At 39.8% G+C, this 17420-nt stretch overlaps 1 protein-coding gene across 5 annotated transcripts in view; it reads left to right on the top strand.

Moving 5' to 3' along the window:
- The window catches only part of NELL2 (neural EGFL like 2), a 305243-nt gene that overhangs the window by 37469 nt on the left and 250354 nt on the right, over positions 1 to 17420 (top strand). For all 5 annotated transcript variants that reach the window (XM_081821534.1, XM_081821531.1, XM_081821532.1 and 2 more), the window contains one exon: positions 13307 to 13457. In XM_081821534.1, coding sequence (XP_081677660.1) covers positions 13307 to 13457 — 151 coding nt within the window. The remainder of the gene's footprint in view (positions 1 to 13306; positions 13458 to 17420) is intronic.

Raw genomic sequence — 17420 nt, 5'->3', positions numbered from 1 at the left:
GGGGCTCCTCCTCCTAGTCATTCTGTTGATGGGTGTTTGAGGGAATGTATAGAGTCCAAATTATTGACCAGAACCCAAGCAAGATGCACCTGTTTTCTTGGGACCTTAGGGTTGCTGGCCTCTTGTTTTCCCAGCCTGTCTTCTGCGGGAGGGGCCTGCCGTGCTGTTACTCAGGCAACCCAGTTTGGGCGGAGTTGCCCTGCCCCCCTGTGGCGGGGGATGGGCTCAGTGGCAGTCAGTTTTTGGGGCTTTTGTTCTCTGGCGCCTTTCTCTGGAGGCTTTCCACGTCTCTTCTGTGAGTCAGAGCAGAAGAGACCGTTTCCAACCCTCTGCCTCAGAGCAGAGAGACCGCAGTCTGTTCTTCAGTGAGCTCTCCAGGCCACACTGTCTCCGTTTCTGTCCATGCTGCTATAAACTGCAGCGTCCTGGGTTGTGCGCCCCTCCGCAGTGCTCCCAGTCCTGCCTCCAGGTCGGGCCTCGTCTCTGCCCTTTGTGCTTCTAAAACCGCCAGCTGCTCCCAGTACCCGCGCGCGACTCCACCGCTTGGGGTTTCCACCCCCGGGGGGTTGCAGTTCACGTTCGCGTGTGCGCAACCGTCGCTCCGGTTTCTGTCTGGGATGGGGGGGGTGTTGTGGTTCGCGTGCGAGCGACCCTGCCGGTCTGGTTTTCCACCCCGGGGGCTGCCCTAAAGTCCTTTCCCGACGCTACCGGTCTGCGAGTCTGTGCCCCGTCTGCAGCGCGCGAGGCTGTCACTCACCGGCGGTGTAGGATCCCCAGGTCCAGGCACCCTCCCGCCGCCGTTTATCCTGCGATATCTGCCCGCAGAATCACGGCTCTCCCGCTTCGTACCTCAAAACCAACTGCCTGCGATACTCTGTTTGTAGAGATCCAGATCTTCTTACATCTCAGGCTGGTTTCGTGGGTGCTCAGAGTGGTCTGGTAGATATCCAGCTCAATTCCGGGGACCAGTTGAAATAGGGTCCCCTACTCCTCCGCCATCTTTCCCCTCTCCGAAAACAGCTGTTTTAAACTACCCTCAGGTGTTCTAGTTTAAGTAGAATTTTAAACCCTAACGATTGTTTCCTAGCCTGGGCTAATGAGATAGTTGGACCTGTTAATTAGTATGGGCCATGCCTCCCAGGACCTCTCCATAAACCTTTGTGCAGGTTAAATTATGTTTGTGTGTGAGATGATCAGGTGTTGCCTAGAGCGGTGCAGTTAGCCCAAGGTTGTAAACCCTGCTTTGATGGAGAATTAGGAGGGAGGAGAGTGATTTACCCTTACAGCCAAGGTAGGTATGTTGTTTTACCTTCCAAACTTTGAAAAGGAAAATTCATTCAACTCATTCCGCAAGTATTTATTGAACTTCTCTCTGTCTTGGGCTATAATTGCTGGTAGTTATTGGGAGAGGAGAGAGATGTAATGTACAGATCTTGCCCTCAAGGAGATTAAAATTGATCTTTCTGAGGATGTAAGACTGGCAGAGAAAGCAATTAGACAAGAAACGGAGAAAGATGTAAGGCAGCACAAAGTGCTACAGTGAAAAATAATGAAAGTACATAGTAAACGATCAGAGCTATGGGCTGTCATAAAAGGAAAAGAATTGTCATGGAAGGTGACATGTTAAATCCTGATTGCAATATAATTCCCGGATTATTTTAACGGCTGGTTCTCCTCTGTTTTAAAGAGTGTAAGATAGAGTGGGGAAATTATCTGTAGACCACTGTGTAGATTTTTTGCCTGAATGTTTTTTTTTTAATCTAATCTTACACAACAAAAGAAAAAAACAAAACAAGAACATTGATTTAGTAAACGTTTTAAACATTCCTCATAGGTCAACACACAGCCACCCCCAAAACAGATGTAGAGATGAGAGAAGACAAGTCTAGTGCTTTCCTTTGGCTCTGGAAGGTGTTTCTGGCCATTCAGTTAGAAATAATTTTCTCTGACATTCTAGAAATTTATAACATTTCTAAGAAAATACTCAACCCACTCTGTCAGCATCTGGGGGGATGTTTTGAATCTGCTCTTAACTGAGGCCTTCTATCATTCCTTTTTCTAGGAATGCTCATCTCAGAATGCTACAGAGGACTAAGTTCTCATAAATCTAGGATCCCCATGCAGACTTGCTGGTTCATATTCCAAGGAGAAAGGAGAGAGAGTCTTTAGTTTTAATACATAACAATATAAAAGAGTATTATAAATTTTTTATATCGTACTAGTTTAGTTCATTGGAATTGCCGTTTACTCCACCTTTTAAATCATAATGTTAAACTAGGTGGCAACGCGAAGGAATATTTGAGGCAAAATAAATCTGTAACCTTTACTTAGTTACTTGAGCAGAGAACAGTACGTTGTCATTAAAAGGCACAGAAGTAGGTGGGGAAGCCATCAATGAGCAACACAGTTGGCCACACTGACTGACTGTCTTCTGCATGGGCTGTGCTAAAAAGGAGAATCACAAAATTGATCCCTGAACTTGGAAAACATCACAGAATGAGGGAAGATAGGATGTGCCCCCCAAATTTACATGTCAACAGCAGCAATGAAGGCAAGGTAACAGACAGCGTTTGTCTCCTTCCTTTTCTGCTTGCACAGCATCTAGACTTTCTCTCACTAAGCCTCCTATCACACTATTTTGGTCTTCCTTTCTAGACATAAGCATAACTAACTAAAGATATAAAAGCCTTGTGCTTCATCCAGGGGAAATTATATCTGTATTTGTTGTTTCCAGGAGTCAGTAAACTGTGGTCCTGTGGGCCAAATTTGAGGCCTATGTTTGTATGACCCCTTGAGCTAACATTTTTTTTTTTAAAGATTTTATTTATTCATTTGAGACACAGAGATACAGAGATACAGAGAGAGAGAGAGAGAGAGAGAGAGCATGAGCAGGGGGAGAGGCAGAGGGAGAGGGGGAAGCAGGCTCCCCGCTGAGCCAGGAGCCAGACGCAGGGCTCGATCCCAGGACCCTGGGGATCATGACCTGAGCCGAAGGCAGATGCTTAACCATCTGAGCCACCCAGGCGCCCCATAGGTAACATTTTTTTTTAAACATTTTAAAATGTTTTTGACATTTTTAAATGATAGTAAAAAAAAAACCAATAAAAATAACTTTGAAAGAATATGCAACAGAGATGTACGTGGCTTATAAAGCCTAAAATAATTTGCCGTCTGGCCTTATGCAGAAAGTTTTGCTGATCCTTGTTTTAAAGAATGACACCCCATTCTGGATGAGTCATAGGAAACTTGGGGAGATGTATTACTTAGGGAATAGGCTAAGCTCCTGTAACAAAGAGGCCCCAAATGCAGTGCTCAAAGAAGGACGTCTCAAAGTACTCAAAGGAGGATGTCTGTTTCCCTCTCATATAACAACCTCAAGGTAGGCAGCGGTTCCAGGGTCGATGGGTAGCTCTGCTACATTATTCAAGGCCCCACATTGCCCTCGTCCTCATTGAAGAGCTTGGCTTACTACCTCAATATCCCTGTTCCAGTCCCAGGGAAAGGAGAGTGGAGGGCATTGTGTTTCCTTTCTAATAATAAAATCTGAATTCTAGCACATATCACTTCAACTACATCCTGTTGACCAGAACTTGTCACCTGACCACCTTAGCTACAAAGAAAACTAGGGAATGTAGTTTCTAGCTGGGTAACCATGTGGATTAGAGAAACTGGATTGAGAAACTGACTATTCTGTGCTCTGTGTCCTTTGGTACCTTATAATGAATGCTGTTTTCTTTGTTGCAGTGAAAATAATAATCTTTAAAAAAATGTAGCACAATTTTGATAGGGCAATTAATCATGGTAACTGATATTTTGCTGTCTTGTTATTCCAAAATAATTTGATTATTCTAATTAAAGAAGGATAAAAGCAAATGAACTTCCAAAATTGATGTCTCAGGTCAAATTGGCCTATTAGGTGGAAGATGAAATTGTGCATTTCAGCACTTTAAGCTCTGCATAATTGATGGAGCACTGCATCCTATCTCTTGCTATTCAGCAAAGATTCCGTTAGAACCTGCTTGTGCAATCTGGGGTTGCGTGATATATAACCTTTGCATTTTATATAAATGTGTAAACCTGCATATTATAGATCCCTGTTCCTTACTCTTGCCAATTAATAGGTATCAACCAAATGTTAAAGATATATAGTAGAGATCTCACCTTGATCCTGTTAGTTTTCTTTCTTCTTTTTACAATAATAATTTGACTAAAGCTGAGCCAAACCAAGCACACATGTGGATAAAAAGGTAGTCAGATTTATATATATAATAATATATATATATAATATTTCTTTTTTTCTCTCTTATCCTTCTCAGGGATTGAATGAATATTTGATCAGACCTCAAAATAAAGGAATAACTTGTGATTCAGTTTTCACTTAAAAAGTTAGCATCTGTGCATTTCTCTTTTGCACTTAGAGTTATTCTCTTAATTGATATGAACACCTTATGAAGAGTAATTATGTGTGCATTTAAGATATAACATATATACTATATATGGGATGATCTACAAGAGGGAAAAATGACCTAGTTCATGAATTTATACAGTTTAATGTTAAAATGAGTACATTGTTAATTTAAGCAATACCTCATACACCAGTAACTGGTATCAGTATATGAGGTGCATTTGAACCTTTTGATGTACGGCTAAGGGTAAGACCAGTGAAAAATTGAGTGTTTTTCTTTTTTTTAAAAGACATTCATGCTTTTCATTTATTCAGGGTTTCAATGGCAAGGCAAAAGCATGTTTCATAAAGTATGATAGTCCATGAGTTTAATTTTACTTATGCATTTAAGACATTGGCTTTGACATTAGCTGATATGGCTTTGTATGTTTGCAACTGTCAGTTTGATAATACATTTGGGATTGGTTTAAATAAAGATCTAGCAAATTACCAATTCCTAAGTCTGCTACGTATGTTCAAATGATATTGTTGAGACTGCTATCTACGGGTAATGAGGCAGTATCAGGAACACAACCAGGAATACGACCAGTATATTAAAATTGTAGATGCCATCATTATCCTTGTCATTGTCATCATCATCATCCCTTTCATTTACTTAACATCTCTATTTAGTCGTAGTCTTGCGCAGTATTCCATTTGGGAGAAGAGATGATAAAGAGGGATATCGTTTAGCTCACTTATCCTCTTAATTTTGCTGGTAACAAATCAGCTGTTAACTTCACTGGTGAGGTTCTGAGGGACAGCTTCACACTAGCCAAAAACGTTAATCTGATTATAAACTCAAGTGCCAATTTTAATTTTAATCTCCAATGAGGATTATAACAGTGAACTAGACCAGAATACTCATAGTGGTTAATTACTACTACTGTCTCTGAAGAACAATGTACCTGGGAAGCCAAATTACTATCAGAAAGTTACTTGTTGGTCTGGACTTGAAACAATCAAAATGGAATAATCTACACAACTCATATCTGTTATGTATTATAAAATGTTAATACTGTATTTTTAAGCTCAAAATTACAGACATTTTATTGTTTGTAGCTCTCCTACATTCTGACTAAATTTTGTTCTACTTCATTAATGAAAATTCCAACATATGAGTCATAAATGATTTGCTTAACATCAACCATTTAGTTGCTAAATCCAGGAGTAGAACCTACTATTCATTTTTGTTTCTTGAATGGTGCGGATGCTTATGTTTTAATTTCTGATTATATTCATTTGTGTATGTTTTTCTGTGGTTGGATTTTCACAACATTAAGCCCACAATTTTGTAAATAATACATGAAGATACATATGCTTATTATGCGTTGAATCCAATTATAATTAGCTGTTGATTTGAAAGAAACTTTTGAGATTGTTTTGGGGTTTAATGGGAATAAAATGTAGAAGGGGAAGTCAACTTTCCAAGAGTATGCACCGGGGTAACCTAGTAACGTAAGGGACATATAGACAGCTAAAGGATGAGGATGCAGCATCATTAGACGTGGGTTTGCTCCATTAGAAAGTTGTGGATTACTCATACATTTTGCCCAATAATTTTTTAAGGAGAATCATTTGAAAATTGCCTTTTAAAAAAGCTTTTGGGTTTACAGTTTATATCTCAATAGTTTAAGAGTATCTAGCTGAGAGATAATATAATATGAATTGTTTTGTAGATTTGTAAAGCTTAAATTGATCTGAAGATCAAGAAAAGTATATTTATCTTTAGAATATATTTTTTATAAAAGTTAACTTTAAATCAGGGTTTATTTACTTACCGGAAGTGTGCATCACCATCGCTTTGGTAGGGCACTACCGTGTAATTATAGGAAGCACATTGGCTTGGGTGGGGATTCTGGCTCGGCAGTTTTAAATTTGGTCCGTTCATTCATTTATCCTATCCTAATTGCTTTTGATAGTTCTGTTGAAGGAGATCACGGAGAGGACATGACCTCAGATTGACCCTTGAGCTGGGCCTCAGCAATCAAAGGCTCCTACCCTCCTCCCGGTCCTTGAAATGCACACTTTGCCCACCATTCCCACAGTGGGAGTCATTTTCAGGGATGCATTGGTGAGAGAGCAGTGTATTGTTGCGACCATGTGGATTGGTATAACTTGAGTGAATCCAGTTAAGGCCTCTATATAAATTTAAGATTTTTGCCAGCGGATGGAGAGATCTGTGTGTCTTGCGACTGCCGAAGGCAAGCCTTGTAAGTAAGTTCCTTTGCATATTAAACCTGCTGCCTCCCATCTGGAGTGGCCTGCCTCTTTCTTCCTTCTCTCCTTGCCCTCCGGTGCAGGGCCTGTTTAGATATCACTGGGGAAGCTCCTGAGGTTTCAAACCAACAAGTTTCTAATAGAGTAAATTCATAGAAATGAGCTCTGATTTTGAGCCACGTAGGGTGATGATTGCAAGGGTCTTGGCTTCTCTGCCTCTCTTTCCTCATCTGTAATTTCTATTACTGTGGAGCAATAATCCCATTTATTCAGAGTTGCTCTGAGGCTTAAATGAGATTGTTCATGTTTAAGGACTTTGCAAACTGCATAGTGTTAATCAGATTTTAATGGCTTTTAAAATTGTAGCTATTACTTTGCCTTGAAAGTTTGCACTGTAAAGGCATGGATATACTGAAGGGGGAGTAAGACCAACAGACAGGAACTATACTAATAGTTCTGACTCCATATATTTCTAACCTGAATTAGAAGACAACAGCCTTTCATAGTTGGAGACTGAAAAAAGAAGTCATTTGGTGAGTTTTGGCACATTCTAAGTCAACCATCTTACGCCTGAGATTAGACTGTTTTTGTAATCGAATTTGCACATGGTATTTGTATTAGTCTGGTTATGTGGGGGGAGATCAATTTAGGTTTTATACAGTGCAGATGAGGTAGGACCTGTCAGTGGCACAGACTCATTTGATTCATGATGGCAGTTGTAGTAACGCGGTTTAAGGGCAAAAGAAGAAAATAATTCTTGCCGATTTCTTTGTTATTGGTTGATGGACAAATCCCTTCTCTTTACTTTTACTAACACACCAAAAATACGTAAAGAAGCTCCGGTCTGACTCTCTTTTTCAGTAAGCACCCATGTTTGCTACCACATACATACTTTCATTAATTTCCAGTCTATTTTTGGAATAAACCAGTCTCTCTCTCGCTCTCCTTTCTCCCCTTAACTACGATGTATATGGGGAATACATAACACATTGTTGAAATCCCTAAAAATTGTGACTACATTCACTCGGGAACTCATCACTCCATCCTGGTAGTCCCACGACTAAAAATGAGTATTTTGATGAGATCGCCTCTGAACCGCTTCATTACTTATTGACAACTGCTTTAAAATGCCATGAGTTTTTTTTTTTTTTTTTAAGCAGATTTTTTAGGCTCTGCACACAATAAAAATGGAAAACGTTGAAAGTTTTATTTTAAACTCAAGCGATTCTCCAGTTAGGAAAACCTGCTCCAGTGTGGATGTGTAGACTAGTTTTTTTCTTTTCTTTCTTTCTTTCTTTTTTTTTTTTTTTGTAGATTTTATTTGTCAGAGTGAGAGAGAGAGAGAGAGCATGAGCAGGGGGAGGGGCAGAGTGAGAAGCAGGCTCCCCGCTGAACAAGGAGCCCCACACGGGACTCGAACCCAGGACCCTGGGATCATGACCTGAGCCAAAGGCAGCCGCTTAACCCACTGAGCCACCCAGGCATCCCGTTGATAAGTTTTTCTTTGGGGCTTCATAGCAGTGTTTGAAGGCCATTGTTATCAGCCTGTTTTTCTCAGAAGAGGCAATTTGAAATGACCTCTGTCAGACTTTCGTTGAAAAGAAATTTGTTTACATTGATTTTTGTCCATAAATAAATGTTCATTCATAGTTTTGTAGAACTAGAGAGTGGTAGGCAGGATTTTATTTTAAGAATAATTTGATTGCCAAAAACTTTTATGCCAATTTCCAAATGCGGAAACTGATATTTTATGGCTGAGTTTGGGATACTTAGCATGAAAGTAAGCTCAGAAATCGCCACAAGGGTATCATGGCTGTGGGTAGTTTTAGTGGATTCCACAGTCTCACTGCTTGAAAGAGTAATAATGATAAATATAATTCTAATAGCCAGCACATGATGTTTACTACATGCCAAGCATAGCTAATAATCTGCCTCCCTGGCATTGAAACCTCATTCTTCTGGGTTAAGAGTGTGTTCTGCCAGTCACCACACTTTATTTCTCTATGTCTGGTTCCTAGTAGGAGGCCCTGTTGAGAAATTGCTTCACATATACCTGTATTAAATTACTAAATCTGAAAACTGAAATGATAAAAATGAAGTAAAATTAATTCTCACATGATGGTTTCTTTGACTTGATTTGCTGGTGAAGACTAGAATTGGGTCTATAGTAATAATTGTGGGAACTCATAAGTCTCTGAACACTTTATAATCCTTGAGATGAAAATAGAAGGCAGGAATGTTAATTTTGCAAATCGAGAAACAGAAATGTAAATGAGCAAAGTGACCTTTCTTAAAATCACTACTAAGCTAGTCACTTATGGAACTAAAAATGTTGTCTTATATAATTACTTTTTTTCTGGATTATTTTCTATGTTGGTGCTCTCTTATTTGCATTTCTGTTTGTGAGTGGCAGTTAAGCTTGGATAAAGGATGCCATGTTCAGGAGGCAGTGCGATTTAGTGGAGAGAATACCGGACCAGAAATTGTCATCCCCGTCAAACCTCTGGCATACCAGGTGCCTTTGGGTGAATCACGGGATTGTTCCTTGGCTAGTTTTACTCATTGAAAAAGGAAGTAGTAATGGTTGTCTCTGTCAAGTTTCCAAGGCTTTATGAGAACAAAAATGAAATGTGGGTTCAAAGGGACAAATATATCATTATACATTTTTGAAGGATACTGTATAGCAGCAGATGTGCAGCATCATATACGTGTGCATATACGTTATATATGTTGTCGCTACTCTGTGTCAGGTTTAGATTTTTTGATGGTCCATCCTTTTGTCCTCTCATTCTTGTGATTCCTATGATTTTAGACACTATGTTCTGATGACTTCGAAATACATATTGCCAACGTTGACCTCTCTCAGGAGAGGTGCCCGCCTCCTCTTGGACACTCCCACCTGCACGTCCCCTCCCACGTCAGAATGACCACTGCTAAAACTGATATCCCATCTGGGTACCATCATGCTCCCACTGCATTTCCCTTCATCTGGTCTCTCAAGCTAGAAACTTTAGATTCGATTAGCTTCAGTTTTCTCTTTCTTTTGTGTTTTGCATGTGTTTTTATCAGTGACCAAATTCTTTAGATTCTATTTGCTAAAAATCTCTGGAATTCTAACTCTCCTGTTTATTCTGATGCTCCTCACAGAGTTCAGGCCCCCATCAAGTCCTTCCTGGACTCAGGAATAATGAATTTATGAAAAGCATGTTTTTAAGGGCAGCAATAGATTTAAATAATATTAGGGTGATGTAAGGGTTGGTAAGAGAGGGTGTTCTGTTGAAAATACGATGCAGTCATAATTTGTACATCCTGTAGGTGCTCTCTCTGTCACAATCAAGTAATCTTCACCTGTGTCCTGGGCCCCTGGGCTGGGGGTGCCAGGTGAGGAGACCATCTTGAGGCCATAATAAGTCAGATGAGGTTTTCTCCCTCAAACTGCCTTCCATGTTGCCCCTCCCCATAACACAGGTAGGAAGTTCACTCAAGTCTGTTTTTAAATCTCTCTGTAATGAACTTGGCTAATCAAGATGGGTAAAAAAAAAAAAAAGCAATATTATTTCTCTTGTTACTCTAGTGTGAGCTGAATGGGACTTCTGCTGGCCATGTTTTTGTTGGAGGGTCCCTCTTTTCCTGCAAGTCATCCTACCCTCATTGAAGGAGCAAAAAAGGGAAGGTAATGGGCTGGGAGGAGAGGTTGGACAGGATGATTTGGTTTGGGAAAGGTAGTTTAGGGATGTCAAAATGTGATGTTTAAAATATGTGAAATCTAACAAAAGAGTCAATGATCATCTGAATTGTGAGAGTTTCTCTTTCTTCAAATAACTTTCCACATGGCCACCAGAGAAAATTTTCCAAAATACAGATTGATCAATTTTTAAAAAAATGTTTTCTTCACCTACAGATTCCTTCACCATGTTTTCAACCATGGAGTCTTACATTTTTATTAATGATACTCAAATGTAATCTACTCTTTTAGATCCTTCTTCCTTTCATCTTAAGGTCAGTCTTTACACATCATTTCCTCTAAAACATAACAAAGAAAACTCACACAAATAATACAACCTCTCAACTATCCCCACAAATCTGACTCCAAAAACAGTGGAAAATAATACAGAGATTAGTGAAGGTTTTCTGTGCGTACCACATGACAAAACTTGCTAAAAACCCTCAGTAAGCATCTCTTTTCTAAAGTTTCACTTGTAAGGCAGTTGTGGCCCAATTCTAAACTCGTTTTCTCCCAGTGGATGAGCTCAAGCTCTCTAGGCCACATCTTTGATCTCTCCGTGAGTCTGATCTTCATTTCTGTATTCTGTGTAGTCCTTTCTCTGCTTCTCTCATTTGCATCTCCCATCTATTATCCTGTTCAGCAAGACAAAGGATGCGGCTCAAGCTCTACCTGCCTGAAATGGGGGGAAAGCATAATAAATATTTATAATTTAATTCTAACTTGCTTTTATCTATCAAATTAAGATGAAGTGATGAGGTTTGTGAATGATTTACGTGTGTATAAATTAGAGTGGATTAAAAGTTAACACTAGATGAATTATTCTCACAGAATTACATTTTGTATGCATCCTTGAGGAAGTAGAACGTTTTGGAGCTAGAAAGAATTGTATGGATTCCCCATCCATAGCCAATCTTATCCTTGATGGAGCTTGGAGAGAAACTATTAGGTTGACTATGGCAGAAACTGTAGATTGTTGTTATGCTTTTGAGTTCTGAATATTGATTGGAACTGAATATTGATTTTGAAACAAGAAATTTCTTTTTCCTAAAACTTTGAACAAATATCCTGGGTCTGACTTCATTGCCCTAGATTAGGTGCTCACTCCAAAATCAATGACTGCGGACGGGGTTTGGTGTTGCTCTGATTGGTGTGGAGGAAGTCGTGTGTTTGAGAGTGGGGAAGGATCATTTTTCAGTGGTAAGTAAGAGGGTTTCTTTTGTTCTATTTGTTTTTTTGTTTTGTTTTGGTTTTGTTTTTGTCTTTTTTTAGCAAGGTGACAGAAATAACAGGTGTCCATTACACTGGCACACAAGGTCCTGCCTATCCAGTCCAGCTTTCCTATCCAGGCCCATCCTGCAAAGGCTGCTCTTTACTCTTTCAGCCATGTCATGCCCTTTTACACCTTTCTACTTTTTCACAAATTATTCCTATGACTGGAATGCTTTTCCCTCTCTTTTCTACTGGGCAACTCCTGATCAAATGCCATCTGTTTTATGAGAGCCTTCCCTCCACATGATGTTGGCTATTTTTCCCCTCTGTGATCTGTCCACACTTTTGTACCTACCTGTATGACAGCATTTCTTTCATTGTAACTGGGATTATTTGTTCCTTCCTCTATTTTATGGGTATTTTGAGGACTTCTCCATGTCTGTCCATTCCCAGTGATGGACACAGATCAGGTGGTTACATTTTTATTCCATAAATTTGTGGGGCTAGAAAGGTATGGAACTTTGGATTAATCCTATAATCTGTTTCATTGAGGTTGTAGTTCTCAACAAGACTTCTGCTACATTGATGCTGAGGGAATGCTTGGAAGTGTGTGGGAGAACTTTGGGTTGTCATAATGACTGGGGGTCTGGTGTCATTGGCATTCACTGGACCAGGACCAGGGGTGTTAAGTGTTCTGCAATGCATGGGACAGTTTTGCACGGGAGGGATTGTTCTTTCTAAATGCTGGTAGTTTTTCCATGGAGAACTACTTACCTAGTAGTTACCTAGACTACCTAGACAAAAGTAAGTCTAGTTACTTAATCTACCTAGTCTAAAGCATACAAATGAGGAGGATCATTTGATAACAACAGAAACTTTTTCTGGCTCCCATCAACGCTTTGCACGTACTATGAATAGGAGGGCCTTATGCTCAGTTTGCAGATGGCTTGAATGATAAGTTTTTTCTCTCCACTAAATCCATTTCTATCCATATTGCCCCCATACCCTCTGGGTCCTGAGGTTGGAGTGCAAGACTAAATGAGGTAGAAATGTAGGGTCAAAATTCCTGCTCTTCCAGGGCATACTTTCCTTTGCTAGGCTTTCTCTGAGTCTGGAGAGAGGGACATTGGAATGAAGTTCTATGTATTTCTTTCAACAATATGGTAAGACAATTTGATCTTAATGTTTCCTCCACTGCACAGAAGGCTGAGAATGACTAATTTCAATGATCTTTTAAAAAATCTATTTATAGCACACCTTCTGGCTAAAGACATCAATGTGGAAGGTGGCACATAGATTTAAAGCCAGTTTTCTGTCATGAGGTGTCAGAAAAGCTAAATGGCTCTATCATGGTCTTTTAGGTCCTATTCTAAGAAGTACATCTTTTTGCTCATGGTTGACACTGACGTGGCTGTGGTATCCAGGATAAAATATGTCAGGAGAAAACTTGGGAGCACACCTCTTCAAAGATGATTCTTTGGTTCTTTGCCTCAAAGGGGACATTTTTGAAAAAAGATTCCTGGAACGAAAGTTCAGTAATTGGTTGACTGTCCTGTGTTCTATGTAGCATAAAGTCTTGTTGAAAGAGTCTGAAACTTGGTATTTATCAGTTGTTACTTGATAATGTTTTTTTGAAAAGCGTTGCACAGAAAAGATACTTTGTAAAACCAAATTCTAGTAGACTTAGTATATGTTTCTTTTTTTAGATACTCCCAGAAGTATAAAAGCATCCACTGCTACAGCTGAACAGTTTTTTCAGAAGCTGAGAAATAAACATGAATTTACTGTTTTGGTGACTCTAAAACAGACCCACTTAAATTCTGGAGTTATTCTCTCAATTCACCACTTGGATCACAGGTGAGTGTGGCTGCTGGGGTTTTCATGTTTTCATTATATATGGTTAAATGAACCCACTCAAAAGAAGTAAACAAAAGCAAGATATACTCTACACAAGATTGGTAGGAAACAGCTAGAATAATTTTGCTGCATTATGCAAAATCACAAACACCAGTAATTGAGATCAGCCTAGATGCAGAAGGAGCTGGTGCTTTTGATGTTGCTAAAAGCACACAGAAATCACCATTCCTAAGACACACTTATTAATGACTAAATTCCTCATGAGATTTCTTCCTCAGTGTTAAAGGCAAACATATTTCTTCTTAATTTGTGAATAGTTAACCACAAAAATACTATATTGAACTTCTTTAAGAAATTGCCTGGGTTTAGAGTTTAATAGTTTTATAATTTTCATCCCTGACAGATGACTTCTTTTTTGATGCACCTCTTAGACGGCAGCAGTTATAACTGTGTTCTTGGATGTGCATTAAATCAAAATACTGCCTAGTATCTTTCAGCTTCTCACATGTGTGGAAGCAGGATTAGGAGAGCTGGTGGAAGTAATGACGAGGGGGAGGGGAGGGGAAGGAGAAATTCATTCATGACCCTTTGCATAAACATAGATTGTTACTGAATAATACCAAACAGCTCCAAATGATTCCTTTTTTTTTTTTTAGATGTATTTATTTATTTGAGGGGGGAGGGGCAGAGGGAGAGAATCTTCAAGCAGACTCTAAGCTAAACGTGGAGCCTGACGCGGGGCTGTATCCCAGGACCCTGAGATCATGACCTGAGCCAAAGCCAAGAGTTGGACACTTAACTGACTGGGCCAGTGAGGCCCCCCCTAAATGATTCTTTTGTGAAAGAATAACCACAGTTCTGATAATGCAAATTCCTTTGTGTTCACATTTTGAATACCCACTCCATGACTTACCAACTGTGGACCTTGAACAAGTCACATAGGCTTTCTGTGCTTCAGTTTTCTCACCTGTGAAATAGGGAGAGTGATAGTACCTATTTCATAGTTTGTGGCAAAGATTAAAGAGTTTATATATATCAAGTGTTTAAGATATATAAGAGGTTTTAATGGTCTTGTTCAGGTGTGGGCAGAAACTCTCTTTTCTTGAGTTCTCTTATCAGAGATGACGTAGCCTGGGTCTTTGCAAACCTTGATTAAGTACTAAAGAACAAACAGAAGCACAAATGTGTGGAGAACAAAATAGAGCAAGCTGACAGAGAGAGCAAGGTTCCTGATCACACGCTACCTGTATTATTCTGTTAAGGCCCTGCCTTAGTCCATCAGTAGCCCCAGAGGGTTGGCATAACTTCCTAGGCCCCTCACTTGGGCTTCTTTCCTCCCAGGTTCTGGCCTGTGATTGAGAGGAGGGTGCCATGCTAGAGTTCACTTGGTAATTGGATTAGTATCTTCAAGGAGGAGCAAGAAAGAGAGAAGTCCCATCTACAAGCGTTCACTAGGGCTTTTCCCCTTGGTGTGTTTCTGGTCCCAGGGACAGGTCTTATCTTCAAGTAATTGATACCTGAGCTCCTTTTTTTTTTTTTTTTAAAGATTTTATTTATTTATTTGACAGAGAGAGACACAGCGAGAGAGGGAACACAAGCAGGGAGAGTGGGAGAGGGAGAAGCAGGCTTCCCACTGAGCAAGGAGCCTGATGCGGGGCTCGATCCCAGAACCCTGGGATCACTACCCAAGCCGAAGGCAGACGCTTAACGACTGAGCCACCCAGGCACCCCCATACCTGAGCTCCTTGCTTACAGTACTGCAACTTTGCCCATCTCACTTGGGCTTTAGGCAACATGATTCACATACAATAAAGGAACATTGTTCCTTTACAGAGCTGCCTGATATATTGCTGATTTTTCTTTCTTTCTTTCTTTCTTTCTTTCTTTCTTTCTTTCTTTCTTTCTTTCTTTCTTTCTTTCTTTTTAAGATTTATTTATTTTAGAGAGAGAGAGAGAGAGAGCATGATCAGGGGGAGGCACACAGGGAGAGGGAGAGAATCCTTGAGCAGACTTCCCACTGAGGGCAGAGCCTAACACAGGGCTGGATCCCAGGACCCTGAGATCATGACCTGAGCCGAAATCAAAAGTTGGACACTTAACTGACTGAGTGGCCCAGGCACCTCTAGTGCTGATTATTTCTGCTTTGTGAAAAAAAATTTCCCCTGTATTTTGGGCACTAGATTTTTCTGTCCGGTAACTTTTCCCCACATGGAACTCATCCAGCCTCCTTCCAGATGGCATATCCTTACATCCACGATGGCTACTGCAGCCTCCTGTCTTACCCCTCTTGTCTCCACGTTGAGTAACCAGCGCAGGCTACTCCATCTGCTTCTCTGGAGACTTAATTGGCAGCACTTCACAAGATCCACTGCCCTCATCTGTATGCGTCCCAGATGGGCAATGTTTTTGTTGGTCCCTGGAGTTGAATATAATGAATAACTGTACAAATGTTTGACCAGCACAGGCTTCTTGTAATCTACACACTTTTAATCTAATGCTTACTGAGATAGTTTGAAAATTATTTTTAGCATCTTAAACAGTAAGTATATGGACCTCTGAAATACCCAACTGTCATTGGGTAGATTCCTGGTGAAGGATCTGAGGAAGGATGACTTGCTGTCAGGCGGATTTTTTTTCTTACTCTTCCTGTGAAGTAGATGTGTGAAAACATGTAAGAATTTATATTGAGTTATTTCAATGAAAGATAATGTTTGTTTTTTTTTAATCAATATGGCAATATATTTTCACTGTGGAAAATATGGAAAGCAGACAAGTGTAAAGAAATAGAAAAATTCATACAAATCATATTACCAAAAGGAGACCAATGTTGACATTCTGTCATATTTTGATCTAGTTCTTTTGTCTGTATGTCATATTTCATTTAATCAGCCCCTTACTTTGGATATTTAACTCATTTCCTTTTTTGACTTTAATAAATAACACCATGATGAATATATTTATACATAAATTTTTGTGCTCAGTTCTCATGCTTTCTAGTTATACTTGTTAAATTTAATATTAATTCTGTAATTCCCTGTTTTACTTATTCTTTATATCATCTATAAATTTGATAACATTTATCTAAACAAATGCCATATTTGAGATATAGTATATGATATATACTATGATTTCTATGATATAAAAACTTATTTCGATTTGTAAGGCACTTTTCAATTGTTTAGTAAGCTAGCAGTTATTAAAGGCACTGTGCATTGGCTCATTTGATCCTCAGCATTGATTAGTGGTTAAGTGTGCAGATCGAGAGGGGCACTTCGTGCATTCCTGTCCTAGCTCTACCACTCACTGGCTTTGTGACCTTGTGCAAATTACTTAACTCTTCTGTACCTCGGGTTCCTCATCTGTAAGTCCATATAAAGTGCTTGAGAGCACTGGAGAAAAAGATGCCACGAAAGTGCCATAATCACGCAAAGTCAGTATTCTCATTCCCATTTCACAGATAAGAAAAACAAGCCCAGAGAGCTTAAGTTGTTGGAGGTTCCCAGCACTAAGTGGAGGTAGGGTTTAAGCTCAGGTAATTGGATTACAGAGCCAGCCTGCTGGACGTTGGTGCTCTGCCGCCTCTCAGTGTATGTGGGAGGTTGTTCGACTTGGTTCTCTTCTGCCCACTTGCTTCACAGCATCACTTAGCTAGTTAGTGACAGAATCGGGACTCAAACCCACTTATTCGGACTCTCGAGTGTGGTGTTTTTACCAGTACACTGTGATATGTGCTAACCTGCTGGCACCCTGACAGATCTTGGTTATGGTGTGTGTGTGTGTGTGTGTTTCTGATCTTGCTGCTGAAGTTCTCTTTCTTCCCTTCATCTTATTCTGACTCATATTTTTAGTTTCATCATTTCCTGAACACTTATTTATTCTCTGCTTTCCTTCACAAAAAATGTAAGGTGGTTTATGGAGATATCTGCTGGACAACAAGATAAGAATAAAGTGAAATATGAAAAT

Source organism: Leptonychotes weddellii, chromosome 5, assembly GCF_054177405.1.
Source record: "Leptonychotes weddellii isolate Sample4059 chromosome 5, ASM5417740v2, whole genome shotgun sequence".
Classification (NCBI taxonomy): domain Eukaryota; kingdom Metazoa; phylum Chordata; class Mammalia; order Carnivora; family Phocidae; genus Leptonychotes; species Leptonychotes weddellii.
This window is presented reverse-complemented; position numbering and strand designations above follow the sequence as displayed.